The sequence below is a fragment of the Ipomoea nil genome, unplaced genomic scaffold (assembly GCF_001879475.1).
Source record: "Ipomoea nil cultivar Tokyo-kokei standard unplaced genomic scaffold, Asagao_1.1 scaffold1031, whole genome shotgun sequence".
Taxonomy (NCBI): domain Eukaryota; kingdom Viridiplantae; phylum Streptophyta; class Magnoliopsida; order Solanales; family Convolvulaceae; genus Ipomoea; species Ipomoea nil.
In genome coordinates, this window is record NW_017617459.1 from 105,054 (window position 1) to 123,936 (window position 18,883).

At 37.4% G+C, this 18,883-nt stretch overlaps 1 protein-coding gene across 4 annotated transcripts; it reads left to right on the forward strand.

The window, feature by feature from the left end:
- Window positions 1-445: 445 nt before the first annotated feature.
- On the forward strand, window positions 446-12,166 carry LOC109180694 (30-kDa cleavage and polyadenylation specificity factor 30-like). 4 transcript variants are annotated; one of them, XM_019330397.1, is made up of 8 exons: window positions 446-1,002; window positions 1,876-2,253; window positions 7,260-7,422; window positions 7,633-7,743; window positions 9,143-9,211; window positions 9,932-10,018; window positions 11,143-11,746; window positions 11,863-12,166. In XM_019330397.1, the coding sequence occupies exons 1-8, from the start codon at window positions 608-610 to the stop codon at window positions 11,877-11,879; spliced, it is 1,824 nt and encodes a 607-aa protein (XP_019185942.1). In that variant the 5' UTR covers window positions 446-607; the 3' UTR covers window positions 11,880-12,166. The 4 variants fall into 4 exon arrangements, with proteins under 4 accessions (XP_019185942.1, XP_019185941.1, XP_019185943.1 ...); XM_019330396.1 differs by having other exon boundaries at window positions 11,143-11,592; window positions 11,623-12,166; XM_019330398.1 differs by having other exon boundaries at window positions 11,143-11,506; window positions 11,600-12,166.
- The last annotated feature ends 6,717 nt before the right edge of the window (window positions 12,167-18,883 follow it).

An 18,883-nucleotide genomic window follows, 5' to 3' on the forward strand; every position in this document is an offset into this window, starting at 1 on the left:
TCTTGACGTTGATTTAGGCAAGAGCAATGACTCAGATTTAACCGCACAATCGCACCTGAGGTAGCCAACCGCACGGGAACCATATATATATATATATATTCTATATTTAATGCCTAGACAATGATCTTTTTATTTTATTATTTATTTATTTTCTCTCTTATTTTTGATTCAATTGTTCAAAAGTAAAAAATTAAAAGGATAATCAATTTTGTAAAAATAAAATAAAATTGAATTCAATAATAGGATAACAAAAATTACAAAAATTGGTATATAAATATGATAATGAGTATCAAAATTCATACTAGAATACACAAAAATCTCCAACCAAACGTAACCTAAAAGTATTTAAATAAAAAATAAAAAATAAAAAAATAAAAAAATAAAAAAATAAAATAATATCACAATTGTTACGGGGCTTAAAACGAAAATTTGATGTATTAGACGTCTTCCAAAACTTCAACGATCAAATAGCAATTCAACCTTCGTCTTCCGCATTCGGTGCAAAATCCGTACAAACTGCAAATTTCCCGTCTCGGCCGCCACGCCCTCTGGAAAAGCTGAAACACAGATTTCTCACAACACACACTATACAAATATACGGAGTATAATGGATGACGGAGATGGAGGTCTGAGCTTCGACTTCGAGGGCGGTTTAGATTCGGGGCCCACTCACCCTACTGCATCCGTACCCGGTATCCAATCATCCGACGGGAATGGTGCCGCCGCCGCCGTCCCGAGCGCCAATAACCTATCAACTGTCGCCTCAGCCCCCGCAGACGCCGCTCATGACGTCGGAATGGGCGGCAACCGGCGGAGCTTCCGCCAGACAGTGTGCCGTCACTGGCTGCGGGGTCTTTGTATGAAGGGAGATGCCTGCGGGTTCCTACACCAGTACGACAAGTCCCGCATGCCCGTTTGCCGCTTCTTCAGGCTCTACGGCGAGTGCCGCGAGCAGGACTGCGTTTATAAGCATTCCAATGAGGACATCAAGGAATGCAACATGTGAGATTCCGTTTTTTCATTTATGTGTAAAATCCATCTGTTATTCTCTGCTATATTCAACTACGTATATATATACATATTTTTTCAATCGATTGCCATCCACGGGAGATGCGAGGGAATGTTCACTACGCAATTTATTTTACTCTGCATGTAATTTGGAAGTATATTTTAAAACTTTTCCCTTTAATGTTCTTTGTCAATTGTTTTGATAATAAAGTTTCTTGAATTGATTTTGGTAGTAACTTTCTTGATGGTCTTGTCACACGGTCTGGTTCTTGGATGCTAGCAAATTTCTTGTTTGTGGCTGTAATGTCCTGGGAACTTCAGATAAATTCCTCGAACAAGGAATTGAAAATTGCAGAAAGTTGGGGGAAATTCAGAGTGTTTGGGAGAAAACAGAAAAAAGGATTCTTTGTTCATAAAGCATAATCTGAAATCCCCAACATTGTCTGAAAATTAAAGGAAATGACAATTGACAATAACAGAATTGAGCTATCTTCGTGGTCGAAATGCCAGCTTCACCTCTTCAGTACTTGACGTCAGCAGCAGCTGGGGGAATAAACAACAGCCAGCTGGGTTGTCAAAACGACGTCGTGGGGCTTCAATTATCAAAACGACGTCGTGGGGCTTCAATTATCAAAACGACAGCGTTCAACTAATTAAAATGGCACAGTTGAAGTCACTGCTCTTCAGCCTATTTTAGCAATTCAGCTTGTGTTCATAACAGTGACATGGGATTATGCAATACTGAGTATTTCAATTTGGTGACTGGCTTATGCGTGGAAGAGATTTTTTATGCTACAGACTTTTGACATGGGATTATGATTCCCTCATTTACAGTGGTATTTTCTGATTGTTGGTTCTTAAATGCAGGTACAAATTGGGATTTTGTCCAAATGGTCCCGACTGCCGATATAGGCACACAAGGGTCCCTGGACCTCCACCTCCTGTAGAAGAAGTTCTTCAGAAAATTCAGCAGGTGGCATCCCACAACTTTGGCTACTCAAACAGATTTTTCCAAAATCGGAATGCTAATTTCGCACCGCAGGTGGAGAAGACTCAGATTGGTCTAGGACCAAATGTTGTGAATCAAGCCCTCAAAGCCACAATGAAAGGATCCCCTATATCCCAACAGCAGTACCAACAACAAGTTCAACAGCCCCAACAAGGTAGTCAGGCTCCAAATCTTTTGAATGCACCGCAAAATCAGGCAAATAGGAGTGCAATACCCCTGCCTCAAGGAACATCTAGGTGTGTTCAGAGTTTCAAGGTCTTTAATTAGGTCATACAATAAGTTAATGTACTTAAATCATGAGCGTTTTTCAGTTGTCTGTCAGCTGTAATTAGATTTTTCAAACAATTGATAGCAACCATAGTTCTGGTTCCATACATGGTTCTATATCTCATTATTTTAAAACGATGTATATACTAGATTGGTTTTCATATTCTATGACCCTTTGTTTCTTTGGAATGCTTATTTTTTCATGTTGTAGGATTTGGCTGAATCATTATGGTCACTTTGTCCTAGACTTCAATTTATTCCACTTTTAGTCCTTGACTTTTAAAAATATTCCACTTTTAGTCCTAAATAACTAAAATGTCATTTTGTGTAAGTTTTACCAAATCTCACTCTATTGCATTTAAGGAAATTTTGGACCAAAAGTGGAACCTATTTAAAAGTCAAGGGCTAAAAGTGGAACAAATCAAAGTTGAGTACTAAAAATGTAAATGCCACTATAGTCGAGGGACCAAAAGTGGAATAAACTCATTGTGGTCTGTTCCTTTAGGTGTGCAGCTTAATTTCAATACCTATTTGAGGGGAAGCAGCAGAAACTTTTGCATGTGGCTTGTATTTTAGTAGCAGTATTTGAGCTTTTTAGAAGGGAGGACAATTAGAGCTTTACTTTTCTTTGCTTAAAGTTTAACTCCTTTTTGTGATATCATTAAAATGAGAATTTGTCTTTAACCTCTGCAAATATGACTTTTTATTTTTGTGTGATTTCGTTTTATTGTTTGTGTGTGTGCATATGCATGTGTTTCTCTGTGTATACACACACACATATGTATATTGGGGTGGAAGGAGCTGTAAAAGAAAGATGGTATTGGTTTTTAATTTTTTTTATTATTTTATTATTTTTTATTTTCTTTTGCCTGCTATTGCTTGGCCCTTTAACTGAATGAATTTTTTGCTTCCTTTTGATTGGGGTCGCATAGGATATTTGAGATTGTTGATTGATTTTGATGGTAAACGGCTGGGTACCTGGTGTTTGGTTTGTTTTTTTTTTTTATTCTTTTTTGGATTCTCTCTCTTCTATATAGGGGCTCCAGTCGAAATTAGTTGAGTCATCAACAGAAAAAGATGGGAAGAGAACTTTATTCAATACCTCTTAGTCGTTAACATTATTAAAGCACCAAATTTGCTTTCATGAAATACATACACCAAGTTTTCACAAATCCACTTTAACTCAATCTTAAAACCTTTTTTAACAAACATTTTAGAAGTTAATCTTGAGTGACATTCTAGCAAAGTCTACTAGAATCTCTGACTATGGACTTGCACAAGTATCTTCATAAGCTGCTGCAAAGGCTGTAGAAAGGAGTTCCATGTAAGTTTCTATACAAAGGTCAGTGCAAAGCTCCTCTGCAGTCAATCCAGTCATGTATATGTTGGTGCAAGGTCAGTTGTTGCAACTCTTATTTACTACTCTAGGCAATTCAGTAATTGCAACTCACTAACTATAAACATCCTTGCTGTAAGCAAAATGGTCACACCATGTAGAATCAGTATGGTGGCCAAATTAATCATTAATTTGCATGAGAAAGATTTTACATATTTTTTAGAATATACCACTGAATATATATGGGTAATTCTTTTGCTTTGGTGGTTTTGGTTGAATATAATCACTTTGATAAGAACTATAAGTAGAAGAAACTCTTGCAGCAAGGAAAGAATATGTATTGTTTAGATGAATTAGATTTTATATATATGTGTGTGTGTGTGTGTGTGTGTGTGTGTGTGCGTGTGTGTGTTTGTATCATTAAATATGTACTTTCAATGCAAACTTTTGGATGGATTTGTGAGTAAGTAAAATTGATGGATAATTTGAAAGCAGGATGAGACGATGAGTTTTATGACTGTGAAATATGGTGCTAGCAGCACCACATTTTTGTAATACAACTATACAAGGCAAGTAAAACTAATACTAATACTAATACATGAAATTGCTCCTATAATCTATATTTGTTGAATACAAACATCTCAAACTAGATATTAAATGATTTTGACTAAGGTAATTCGATACCAGGAGACAATAAAAAATTCATATATTGGATTTTCTGAAATTATTAGATTTCATAATCAGGTTGTTAAGGGCCTGTTTAGTTGTAGAATGTTTTCCATTACGCATCTCCAATTTTTGAAGTTTTAATTTTTCATTGGAAAACTAAAAAATATGTTCATATTCTACTACTTTCCAATTTATAAGATATAAGGTTTTTTGAAATTCAATTGCATCCTTTATATCAAATTCCAATTTGAGTTGTAAGTGACAATGGTATTGAGCACAAGTGGCAGTGGTGGTGTAGGTGGTTGGGTGTGGGATAAGTAGTGCTTGTGGTGGTGGGTGTTCGATAGGTGGCTCGTGATTGGAAGTAAGCAGTGGTTGTAATAGTGGTAGTGGTAGGGGTAGGTGGGTTGGGGCGTGAGTACGTAAGTAGTAGTGGGTGGAAGTAAGACATGGTTGTAATGGTGGTAGTAGGGAGTAGGTAGGAAGTGGAGGGTGGCCGGGTGGGGTTAATTAAGTGTGTAAAGTAGGTATGTAGGTAGTGCTGGGTGAAAGTAAGTGGTTGTGTGGGTTGGGTAGGTTGGGGATTGGTAGTCATGGTGGGGGTTAGTATGTAGGTAGTGCCGTAGTGGTGGAATGTGGTAGGTGAAAATAAGTCAAGACTTGTGTATTTAGAAATGGAAAACATCTTTTTAGTATTTTCCAAATGGTCTTGTTAAATTGGAAAACAATGTTTTCCAGATTATTTATAATTTAGAGAATAGTTTATTTGAATAGAAAACTCTGATTTCCAATTTTCCTTCAAACTGGAGAATTTTCCTGCTATTTAGCTTCTAAAAATGCAAATCTGGCAGAATATATTTTTTGAACTACTGTTTGCTATTTACTTGATGAACATGTATGGTTGTTGGCATGTTATAAAAAATGGATGTCAGAATGTCTATTTGCAATTTGTTAAAGTTTAGTTACTAGATAGGAGGTACTTTTGAGTTGTTATACTTGACTATTGTTGAGCTACTTCCCCTATTTTATTGAGTCAACTGAATGTTTTGTACATGACTAACGTGTCCTAATTCCTTATCAGTTACGGAGTATTAAATATTGTATATGGGGTCACATCTTAGCTATTGTTGAAGAGTGGAATAGAGAGATATAATCCATATTGTTCCCAACTGGATTGCAGTCGTTATATCGTGCACCGTGCGCCCTGCCCAAAATGACGTCGTTTTTTATGTTAAGATTTTATGTGTATTATGTTAAGAGTTTATGTGTATTCTGTTAAGAGTTTATGTGTATTCTGTTAAGAGTTTATGTGTATTATGTTAAAAGTTTATGTGTATTATGTTAGATTATGTGTATTATGTTATGAGTTTATGTGTATTGTACTATACAATTCTGTACATTCGAAACATGAATTTTTTTTTTTTTTTTAGAAGTTAACGGAAGAAACGGGAAACGGAATTTCTTTTTAAAAAAAAAAACAGATACAAAACGAGGTCGTTTTGGCCTAATTTGCCACTGGATTGACATCAAGGCTTAATTGAGTCTACATATAAAAAGTAAACTTAATAAAGGCTTAGTTGAGTCCATAGATAGGTTTTCTCATAGTGAGACTAAACAAGGACTCCAGATTCTCTTGTAGTTGGTTCAAGAGAATGATAGCAGATTGTGATCTTGTGGGCAGTTGGAATATTTTACCTGACAAAACAAGGATAAAAAGTGGATTATATTAGGGGTTCTTGTTATTTGTTATTCAATCCTCGGATTGGAGAATGATTGTTGCATATTCTTTTGGAATTGAACACACTTTTGCCTAGATCCAAAAACTAGCATGTAGTATAGGGTTTGAAACAATTGCAAAATAGTAGTGAACTATCAACCCCATGGTAGTTAATGGTTCTTGTAGTTTTCACTCTTTGTTTTTCCTTCTCACATGGAGCACTGTCAAATAATAGGAGCTCATGGGGATTTTCCCCTTTACACTGCCAATCCTTTCTCTTCTTTAGTATCTTTTTCAAATTGCTTTTCTGCTTTCTGTAGTGCTTGAGTTTCAGTCTATTACCATTCGGTGGAGATAACACTTAAGATATAAAATTTGAAACTTCAATGGTATATAGGCAGCAGATGACTGAGTTATTTTATTTTTGATCATCATCTGTCTTATTATACTTGTTTGGCTTCTGTAATTTGAAACTCTGAAATTCTATTTTAGGCCATGTGCCCATGCCACTTGAATTTGTCCGTTTCTCCAATAGTGGCCTCACTACTTATAGAAAACCCTTAAGCATTAGAACAAATTTGGTGTCCATCTTTAATGCTTCATTATACCTTTTACTTATCAGAAGTGATTGTATTGTGTTACAGTAGTCCAACCAACTACAGAATGGTCCAACTAGATCCTTCAGTTGCAAGCAGTCAAATTTGAGTTCTATTGCCAAATATTCATGTCGGCACAACAAATCATCTAAAATGGTCCTTCATTTTCCTATGCATCTAGCTCTTATGAAATTGAAGAGTTTTTGTTTACTCTTTATATGCCTACTGTAAGGCTATAGAAAACTTTGTTGACTAATTTACCAGGCAATGCTGTGGGCATTGAAATTAAACTTGGCTATATATAATCTGCAGTGATATTGGAGGGCATGGCTTCAATTTATACTACATATTTTATTGCTCCATATTATTATTTTTTGTGACTCAGAAATTTGTGATCCGACACAAATTAATATCTGACATATTTTAACAAATTTTTGTCAAAATCCAGTAGAAGAAAACATGACAGCTGTTTGCCTGATAGAATGTTAGTTTATTTTCTTTTACTGTACCTATATGCTGTGAGATTGCTTTCTTTCCATCCAAACAAGAAGCAAAACCCTTTTGGAATATATTTACCTAATTTATTGCTTATAATTTTGAATTTTTTGTCCAGTTGTTGCATATTTCTCATCCAATGTTATTGAACTGAACTTCTAGGTACTTTATAGTCAAAAGCCGCAACCGTGAAAACCTGGAGTTGTCAGCCCAACAAGGAGTATGGGCAACTCAAAGAAGCAATGAGGCCAAACTAAACGAAGCATTTGATTCAGTGGAAAATGTTATTTTGATCTTTTCGGTCAACGAAACTAAACATTTTCAGGTAGTTAGGACATGCTTACTCCCTTTTATACAGCCTAAACCATGACGCATGTAATTGCACTTACAATTGGAAATGATTTGGCCTTTGACTGTAATCTTATACATTTTATGTTACAACTGTTATCCAAATTCTGTTATCTTTTTCAAAACAAAAACAAAATTAATTTTCAAATTGACATTTTCAGAGCTTAAATGGATTTACTTCTCCTAGGGTTGTGCAAAAATGACTACTAGCATTGGTGGTACTGCCAATGGAGGAAATTGGAAGTATGAGCATGGAACTGCGCATTATGGACGGAACTTTTCAGTCAAATGGCTAAAAGTACTTTCTTGTGCTCTCTCTTCTGATTTATGTGTATCCTTTTATTTTCACTTTCTTGTTTTTCATTATCTGTTGATTGTTTGGACCTTTAAAGTGTGGTTCTATATGCTATGACTCAAACGATTGTTGAAAACAACATGAGAATGTCTCTCTATATTCTTACATTGCCTCAATGCAATGTTGCTGCTGATAAATTCATTGGGCAAATCCTGTCTGGATGCGAAGTAATAAATTTTTTATTTATTGAGTCCAATCTTGTCTGGATGATAAACTTGAGTACAAGATGCCCAAAAGGGAGGCTATGGCTAAATTTTTATGTTTTTTTTTTTTACTATGAAATAGGGGTCTAGCAGAGTAGCAGCACTGAACTGTGAGTTAATGTTTAGATTCCATGACACTGCCTTTATATTAGGTTGTTTATTGCTCTTTTTATTTGGAATGCATCAGTTTATACCTAGAATATACAAGGAATTTTCTTGACTTGAAATAGATGTAAGGTAAGCAAAATGAAAGAAGGAAATTTGGAATGGTCAAATTGGTCCCTAGTTGGACATGGGGTGCAAATGTGATCCTCAGATGTGTCAAATTTGTGCACAAGGACTAAAAAGCAAATTTTCCTTTTATAGAAAATGTGTTTTTATCATAATCCCTCTCAACGGTTAGGGTTTACAAATCAGAAATGGTGGCTAATGAAGACTGTTAGGGCAAGGGATCAATTTTTGCAAATGCAAATTATGAGGGACCCAATCAACTTGACATGTATAACTCGGGGACTAAAAATGCTATTCTCCGGAATGTATTATTGCACAATCTAAGGGTGTGTTTGGTTCGCACATAGGAATCGAAATCGGAATGAGAATCAAATACTTGGTAATGGTAATGGGTTTTGGTAAAAATATTTAACATGTTTGGTAGTAGAGTGGAATGGGAATGGTTACTAATAGTAGTGCTTGAGAATGAATAAGGGAATGAAACCCTTATATTATTTGGGTATGTGTTTTTCAATTGATGGGGTATTCGAAACCCATAGTAGTGTTCTAAAAACCTATCAACCAAACAACAACAATCACTTTCATACCCATTCCTATGGGCAAAACCCACCAACCAAACACACCCTAACTGTTTTTTATTTATTTTTTATTTATACTAATAATAAGATGAAATTGTGTCCCTGAATTCTTCTTATTCATTCTTCCAGAGTTATTCTTATATGTTTGAGTAAAGATATGATATTTTATTTTTATTTTTATTTTTTGATTGTCCCCTCAACATCAAGTGTTTGATAAACTGGGTTGAATTAATCTTGTTTATTTCAGTGGCTTTGGTCTCTCTTTTTATTTTCTTATTTTTTCAGACTATGTAATTCATTCAAATATGCTAACTCTGTTACTTAATACAGCTATGTGAACTGTCCTTTAAAAAGACCGGTCATCTGAGAAACCCGTACAGTGAGAACTTACCAGTGAAGGTAAAGTCAAGCCTGGAAAACCAGTTCTTTTCCTTAACTTGTTGCTGTATGTTGATTTCCTCCTGTATTACTTATTATGATTTTAGCATGAACTCAGATACTGTCATAAGTATTTAATATTTAATTATTTATAGGAGCCGGCATATTGGAAATTATTTGAAGTTGAGATGATACTGTTACTTGAACATTTTGCTTCTGGTGAAGTGTCTCTTTATCAAAAAAAAAAAAAAAAAAGATTTACGTTTGACAAATTTGTGTCAAACTGTTTCATGATTGGAACATTGAACCCAGGCCCAGAAGTAAAGATGCCCCATATATCTTATTGCAACAGACGACTATGATCATTGTGTGACCTAGAAATGGTTTTTTGGTCTGCTCTTTACTACAGTGCAAAGTTGAAAATACTTTTGACTCTCAAATGACTAAATATCTGAGGGGATAAATTATTAAATTTTGAGTATAAGCTGATCTTTCTCTGACATTTTCGCAAGTTGCACAGAACATTTTGTCATGATTTTTGTTTTCAAGAAAGAAGAAAGTAATACTGTGAGATTGGCTAAAATTCCACTATTCAATTTGCTGTATATATTTGAGACTAGTTTCTTTCTGATCCAGATCTAGGTGCATTTTGTATATTTGGTTTGCCTAAAGATATATCAACCTTATGATCTTTATTAAGATTGTCACTTGCTGGTGTTAGTTCTCTTCATGCTATTGTAGGTAAGCAGAGATTGTCAAGAACTGGAGGCCTCTGTTGGTCAGCAATTGGCTTCCCTGTTGTATCTGGAACCAGATAGTGAGCTTATGGTATGCAATGTTTTTCACAGTCCATTTTGATATAGCCATTTTCCACTTCAAGGTGGTTATCTATTAATTATTATTATTATTATTATTATTATTATTATTATTATTGTTATTGTTATTGTTATTATTATTATTATTATTATTATTATTATTATTATTAATATCATTATTTTATGAGAATGATATAGTAGGGCATATTTTTCCTTGATTGCTGCCTATTGTCCTGGAGCTTTATAAAGCACACTCATTAAGTCTACATATGTGCGTATGTATATATGTTTGTGCTTGACTACTGAAATATATATAGAATCAGGATCAATGAGAACAACTCCTCCCGTGCAAACTAGCTTTTGTGCAACTTGTAATGCTTGATTGTGCAACTTGGAAACCCGTATTTCTGTAACTACTTTCGTAAATTTTGGTTGTGCAACTTGTAATGCCTGATTGTGCAACTAGTAATTTTACGATTGTGCAACCTTTAATGCCTGATTGTGCAGTTTGCACTGGAGCTCATTTGATCCTACCCTTATGTGTGTGTGTGTGTGTGTGTGTGTGTGTATATATATATATATATATATATATATATATCAGGGTTCTATATCATTGGTTGCATAGCATTAACATTGTAAATACTAGAACTAGTAGGTAGATGCATATTTTGTTCTGATGGTATGCAGTCATAATTTATTTCATAATATGGGAAAAAAAGAGAAGTTAATTTATGCTTAATGCATTGACCAAATCTGTAGCTTGACTAAGTTTATATCAAAAGTAGAGTGTATGGTGAGCCAGTTTGCTAAAAAACTATGATTTTTTATTTTTATTTTCATTTGGTTGTTTGTATGTTGAGATATGGGGTTCCACTATTTCATTATTATGATTTCTTTTGGTACTTAGTAAGCCCTAAAGATGTTCATGCATTAGCATGCATTCAAAGAGTGTTTGCTGAAGTAGCTTATTTCATTCTATATGCTGGTTAGAAAATGTCATAAATTTAAGACAACCCTTTGTGGAAATTATTTGTTGTTATCTGGTGAGTTTATGACATTGGTAGCACCTTCTGCTACAGCGTGATTAGAGACTTATAGAACTGAAATAATTATTGAAAATGAATGTTACTCTTTCAGTCAATCTCCCTTGAAGCAGAGTTAAAACGGGAGGAGGAGAAAGCAAATGGAGTCGATCCTGAGTGCGGGAATGGGATTCCAGATATTGTCCCATTTGAAGATAATGAAGATGAGGAAGAGGAAGAAAGTGAGGAAGAGGACGAGGGGTTTGATCAAAGTTTTGGTGCCGCAGCCCTGGGCAGAGGAAGCAGTAGGGGCATGGCATGGCCTTCGATGATGCCTTTAGGATACAGGGCCAGGCCACTCCCTGGGATGCAGGGCTACACATCTGGGATGATGGCTGACAGTTTTTCATACGGTGCATTAACACCAAGATTCTCTGGTGATATGATGTTTCATAAGCGGCCTCTGGCCAGTGGATTTGGAAGAAGCCCTTTCATGGGTGCTGCAGGCCTACCTAGAGCCGGTCAGCCGCCAGTGAGCATAAGTCAATTCCCTCCCCCGGCCAGTGGATTTTCAATGATGATGGGAGTAGGAAGAAGCCCTTTCATGGGTGCTGCAGGCCTACCTAGAGCCGGTCAGCCGCCAGTCAGCATAAGTCAATTCCCTCCCCCATCACAGCTTCCCCCAAATTCTCCGGCTAAAGGAGATCAAAGAGCACCAGTTAGTGATAAAAATGACATAAATCACAGGTCAAGAGATGGCAAGTTCAGTTGGGGGGCCAGGTCTAGATGACACGGTTCATTACCAGCAAAAGAAAAGGCACACCAGGACGACCAGTTTGGTACAGGAAATAGCTTTAGAAACGATGAAGGCGTGAGTGAAGATGAGGCATCGAGAGGATCAAGACATGGAGAGGGAAAGAAGCATGGAAATTTGGAGAAATTATAAACGGTCACACGCAATTGTATACTTGCACAAAGTAGGTGGTTAGCATAGCCAAAGATGCAGCTGAGGCTAAGAAAATCGAATATACATATAGCAACCCAACAATGAACATCCAGTTCAATCTGTTTCATTTTTTGTGTACAATATGAAGGAATTACTCTATAGCTCTGTGCAAATGTGAGAGAATTTTGTGCTATTACTTGGACACCTTTAGATGGCAATTTAGATGCAATAGCTTGTGCTCATGATGAGAACTGAATGTATGTATTGTATTGATTGAATTCAATTGCAAAGTTACAGAATACATGAATATATATAATGAAGGAATCTCAGAGAGATTAGGGTAGAGTGAACTTAACTCAAATATAGAGTCCTAATACTCTCTCTCAAGCACATGGTAAACTAGTAACCTGTAGCTTGACTCTAAAAAGAAAATCTAGGATCAGACAGAACTTTAGTAAAAATATCAAGTTGATCTTTGATTGAAATAAAGTTAACTTGAATATCTCCAGAAGCAACTCTGTCTCTAATAAAATGATAATCAATCTCCAAATTTTTGGTGCGAGCATGGAAGATTCGATTTGCACACATATATGTAGCACCAAGATTGTCACACCACAACTCAAGAACAAGAATATTTGGAACATTAATCTCACGCAACAATGATAAAATACAAATTATCTCAGCACATACATCTGCTAGAGCTTTATATTCTATCCCAGTAGAAGATCTAGCAACAATTATTTGTTTCTTACAAACCCAAGATACAAGATTGGACCCAAGAAACACAGCATAACCACTAGTTGACTTATGGTCTTCAGGACAGCCAGCCCAATCAGAGTCAAAAAAAGCATGTAGATCATTTGTCACTGACGTTCTTATACGTAGACCATAAGTAATAGTTCCCTTAACATACCTCAGTACTCGCTTCAGTTGAGCCCAATCTGAAACTGTGCATACATGTGTTGACATAGCTGATTCACTGCAAAGGACAGATCACTTGGCACTGACTTTCTTATACGCAAACCATAAGTAATAGTTCCCTTGACATATCTCAGTACACGTTTCAGTTGTTCTCAATGTGAGATTGTATGAACATGCATATGTTGACAAAGTTGATTGACTGCAAAGGACAAATCAGGCCGTGTGACTGTGAGGTATTATAGTGCCCCAGCTAAACTCCTATACTGAGTAGGATCATCATACAAATCTGCACTAAAAGGAACAGATTTCGAGACAGGAATAGGAGCAGCTAGAGATTTACAGTATGTCATATCAGCACGTTTTAAAATATCTGTCATGTATCTTTTCTGAGAAAGCAATATTCCATCATCACATTTAACTGTTTCAATTCCAAGTAAAAAACCAGGTCCACCAAGATCCCTAATCTTGAATGCAATAGACAATTTTGATAGTAACACATCAACTAGATTCTGATCACTCCCCATCACAAGTATATCATCAACATAAACCAACAGATACACAAAAGCATAATCCTGTGAATAGCAAAATAAAGACACATCTGTCTTTGATGCCTTAAATCCAACTGACAGCAGAAACGTATGCAGGCGATTAAACCAAGCTCTAGGAGTCCGTTTTAGGTCATACAAAGAACGTTATAATAGGCAAACATGCTTAGGGAACTATGTGTCAATATATCCAGGCGACTGACACATATAGACTATTTTAGTTAAATTACCATTCAAAAAAACATTATGAACACCAAGCTGTCTAATGACCCAACCAGAGGATAAAAGTATCCGGACAGTAGTGAGTTTTACCATCGGGCTGAATGTATCAAAGAAATCCTAACCATGAATCTGATTAAATCTTTTTGCTACTAACCAAGCCTTGTGCCTCTCAATTGAACCATTAGCTTTCTCTTCGAGTAAAAAACCCACTTACAACCAATGAAATTCATATTCGAACGAGGAGGAACTAGACACCAGGTCTGATTCTGTAGTAGAGCATTAAATTCATGATCCATGGCCTCACACCACTCAGGATACTTGACTGGTTGTGTATAACAAGTGGGCTCAGAAGGGCAAACCTGTGTAGTCAAAACTGTAGGAGCACGAGAATGACTCCTAGTAGTCATGGCATGAGTCCTCGTCTTTGGTCTCGAAGCACGACCACGTGTGGCAGCCACAACGGGGACGGATGGAACCGGTTGCACAACAGGTGATGAATCCGTGGCTGTTGCAGTGGATGTCACATAGCACGACTGCATGACAGATTCAGCCCAAGGATGAGGCTATGGAGCCGAAGGAGCTCGCAAAACAATCTTAGTAGCAAAGGGAAAGACTGCCTCATTAAACCGTACATGCCTGCAAACATATATCTTATTAGTCTACAAGCCCATGTACCTATACCCCCGAAAAGAGTCAGGATAACCTAAGAAGACACAAGGAGAAGATCTGTAGGAAATTTTTATGACGGTTATATGGCCTTAAGTGAGGATAACATAAGCAACCAAAGACATGAAGAAAGGAATAAGATGTCTGAGACTTATGTAACATATAGTGAGGACTGGAGTTTCGCAAGACACTAGAAGACATTTTATTAATGAGATAAATAGCAGACTTAAAAGTAAAATCCCATAAACGAGATGGAATAGAGGCATGAGCCATAAGGGTTAGCCTAGTCTCAACAATATGTCTGTGTTGCCGTTCTACACGACCATTCTGTTTATGAGTATAGGAACAAGATTGTTTATGATTAATACCTAATTGCATAAACAAAGAATGTAACTTTTTATACTCAGCACTCAAATCAGACTGTATAACTTTTATTTTACAAGAAAAAGAACGCTCAACCATGACACGAAAATGCTCAAAAATATCATATAGATCAAATTTTAAGCGCATTGGAAAAAACCATGTAAACGAGAGTAGTCATCCACAAATATAACAAAGTAACAATATCCACTAGATGAAAGAATTGGGGCAGGTGTAACACCCCCAATTTTCGACATAATTTAAAGTCATTAAGGCTTACGAAATAAAGGCAAAGCTATCATTAATAACCAAAACAGAGAGAAAGCTAAACATCAGTGTTGGGGTGATATGCCACACCTAAGCTAGGGAACCTAGATGCACAGGCTAAAACTAACCAAACAAAGCATAATCCATAATCATTATCCGAATACAAGCACAACTCACATGCCGTCTAACTATGCTAATACTAACTAAACCAGGAACCGCAGCTCCTTCTAGCGCGCTCTCGGTCAACTAATCAGTACCTGCAAAACATGCGGTATCACAACCGTTAGCGAATAATGCTAAGCAACTCACTCCCACGCGTTGAGTACAATACATATAGATATAAGAAATCATTTTGAGACTTGGGAATACATAGATATAGTCCTAACCAACTCTAGCTTTAAAACCAGGAATGAGACTCAAGGCACATCACAGACTTGACACGACAAAACACATAAAGACACTAGCATGCAAGTTAAGACTGCAAGACAGGACGACAATAAGACTCAACAATAACAAACAAGAGCACACAACAAGACATGTCCATGATCCAACCTTATACCAAGTTCCAAACTTTACTCCTCTCCATCCTTATAACAGTTCCAACATTTACCTCCAGGCCACCCTACACACCACATCCTTATCCCTCCGGAGCACCGCATGCTCCCCTCCAACATGGCCTCCAACATTCCATCGATCTCTCAGCACTCGCAGTGCCATTACATAACATAATTTGTGCCTATAGCACAATGATCAAGTGATCTGTGCCTATAGCACAATTGTGACACCCCGAAAATCCTATCCTTTAAAATAGGATTAATTGGATAATTAATCCTAAGTCATCCTTGTGGACTTTCTTATCAATTTCCCAAATTGATAGTCGGAGGACTTAAATTGACTAACTCTTTGGTCAATTGATTTGAAGTCAAAAAGGGGGACCTTTGGCTGTGATGGTTGTACCTAACTCTTTGGGGTCTTTCTAAGTTTTTCTAGGGAAAGTAAGGGCATTATAGTCTTTTTCCATTTGCTTGGTCTTGAAGCCTTACCCTATCAAGCCTAAATCTCATTTCCCCACTTCGGAAAAAAAAAAACCTTTCTCTACCCTCTTTCTAAGAAAACTTGGCTTCTTCTCCAAGCTAAGAAGAATCCCCTCCATCCTTGCTAGGAATCATTCCAAGATTCCACCTTTCCATCCCCCAAGCTTAAGGAAGGGTAAGATCTAGGATAAGTTGGCATTTTTAATTAGCTTTACCAAGTCTTTATCTAAGATTAGTGTCTTCTTTGTGATTTTGATTGTGTAAGAAGACTTGGTTGAAGAGGAGCTTCAAGGAGAAGCTTAGGAGTGTAGAAAGGAAGAATTTCTTGGTCTACAAAGGTAACCTATGGTATACAAAACTTATTTTCTACTTGCTATTGATGATTCTTGACTTCTATTAATGATTCATGGTGTTAATGTGAGATTTGATGCATGATATTGTGATAATGTATGTTTAGAGCTTGTATCTAGGCTTCTTAAATGCTATCTTTTGATCTATTCATGGGTTCAAGTCATTTACTTGTTGTCTGTGAGATTTGGGGTGCTTTGGACTTGAACTTGGCCTTGTTGATGAAATTCCCCGAAGGGAATTATTGTGTGTTCAGTACGTTCCCCGCAGGCGGACAGCGGGTGGTTGTCCACCCGCCGCCCCACCCGCGGGTGGAGGAGTGTACCCGGCGGGCAGAGCCGCGGGTAGGGACCCACTCGCGGTTCCACCCGCGGGGTACACAGGTGGGATTGTGGCGGGGGTTGTTTCCCCGTGGTTCCACCCTTTGGTATGTGATGTTTTGGCCTGCCTTTGTTGGATTGTTGAGCTTTTGGGTGTCTCCTTGATGTTTCGTATGTCTATGATGTCCTAAGTATCTATGTTAGGATTTTGTATCTTGAATCGTGCTAATAGTTCAACTTTGTGATTCGTCAGATTTATGTGAGTCTTTGAGGTTCGTTGGAACCGTTTGGGTTTACCCGTTTGATGAGAATGCTAGATATGATGTCGTTGATGCTAGTATGTGTTGTTTGTCCATTCCCTTAAGGATTGGCAACTTGTGTTGCCAATCATGTTGATATTGGATTGAAGTCCATTGTTGTTGTTGAGTATTGTTTCATGTCTATCAGTGAAACCTCTTGATTGATTTCTATGATGTGATCTTGTACATTTGTTGTACCCGTTGTTGATACTTGATTGGGCTATTGATGAGCCTCAGTCCTCTTGATGATGACTATGTGTAACTATGAATGAGATTGGTGGCAATATTATTGAGCTTTGCTCACGAGATCGGTGGTAATATTGTGTTATTTAATGGTACCCTCGTGTACTGAGACTTCGACGGTATAATGATTGGTGGTAAAGATTGGTCGGGGACGACGGTCCTAGGCGGAATAAGGTTGGACTCAGAAGTACAGGGTGACACTAGGAGGTAATGGTTGGAACCGAAATAAGGCCGGGGTAGTCATAAGGTTGGAACAGGGCATAAGGTTGGAACTTGATATTTGTCATTGTGTGATTTATTGTATTCATTGCTTATGAGCATGTCTATCGGGAACTCTACCTTGATTATGGTAGGTTGCGTCTGAGTATGTTGCTTGTTGTCCTTATTGACCTGTTGATTGTTGCTGATGGTTGGTCTTTGTTGAGAGTGTTATGTTGTGTCTCTTGATGTTCCCTCTCTTGGTTTTAAAATGATATATATTGTATCCCTCTGTCTCAAATGGTTTTATTATATCTATATATTATGCTACTTAATGCGAATTGGTGGGTTACCAGCATCTTTCGCTGACGGGTGTTATCCCTATGTTTTTACAAGTTTTGAGTAGCTTATGGAGAGCGCACTAGTGGACCTTAGATAGTGTAGCTCTTCATGTTTTCCCTAGTTTAGACTTATGGCTTGTGTGCCTTATTTCCTATGACTTTGCTATTGAGATTTTGGTTTAGACTAAGCCTGTGCACCTATGTTGAGATAGGTGTGGCATAGCACCTCTGTATCTAGACTTTGCTTCCGATGATTTTGAATGAATGTTTAGCTTGCTTTCCCCTTTAATTAAGCTTTTAGATTTCGGTAAAAATTGGGGGTGTTACAACAATGATCGAGCACTCGCAGTTCCAAAACATAACCTGATCTGTGCCTATAGCACAATAATCAAGCGACCTGTGCCTATAGCACAATGATCAATGCACTCGTAGTGCGTCATACCACCAACATATCTTTTCCACCAATTTCACATCTTTTCATCACCATGGACAATAGCATGACAATCAAGACTCAACAACAATTACATCACGGGGTTACCGAGAAAGGGCACAACATACGAATAGAGTCAGAACGACACGAGATATCAACCTAAACATGCAACCTACGGAGAATAACATAAACCACACTTTGATCCACACAATACAAGTTTAGACCACATTCTTGGACACAACTCACAAATCACGTCACGATAGTTAAGACATTATACTAGACTCACAAACATCAAAGAAGACACACCGGGGCACGGGGATCAACCAAAACAGAGGCCGACGGACCACCGCAAACTACGTTCCAGCAGGTGGTACGGCGGGTGGACGACCACCCGCCGGGAACAACTCACACCGTGACCGAGTGGGTGGTCAGGTGGGGGTTCGACCCCCCACTGACTACCCGCCGGAACAACACTCCAAGGGAAATTTTCCCACTACGGGACTTCACCAATTATGCCCAAATTCAAGTCCAAACCCATCAAAAACACACATCAACAATATAGGGACTTGAACATATAGAATACGCCAAGAAGCAACACCATTGGACCCTAAACGCAAGCTCTAAACAAGCCAAGACTCTAGGATAAACACATAACGGTTCAAGAGCATCAAGAACCTCAAGAACATCAATAAACCAATATACAAAGCCTTAAAGAC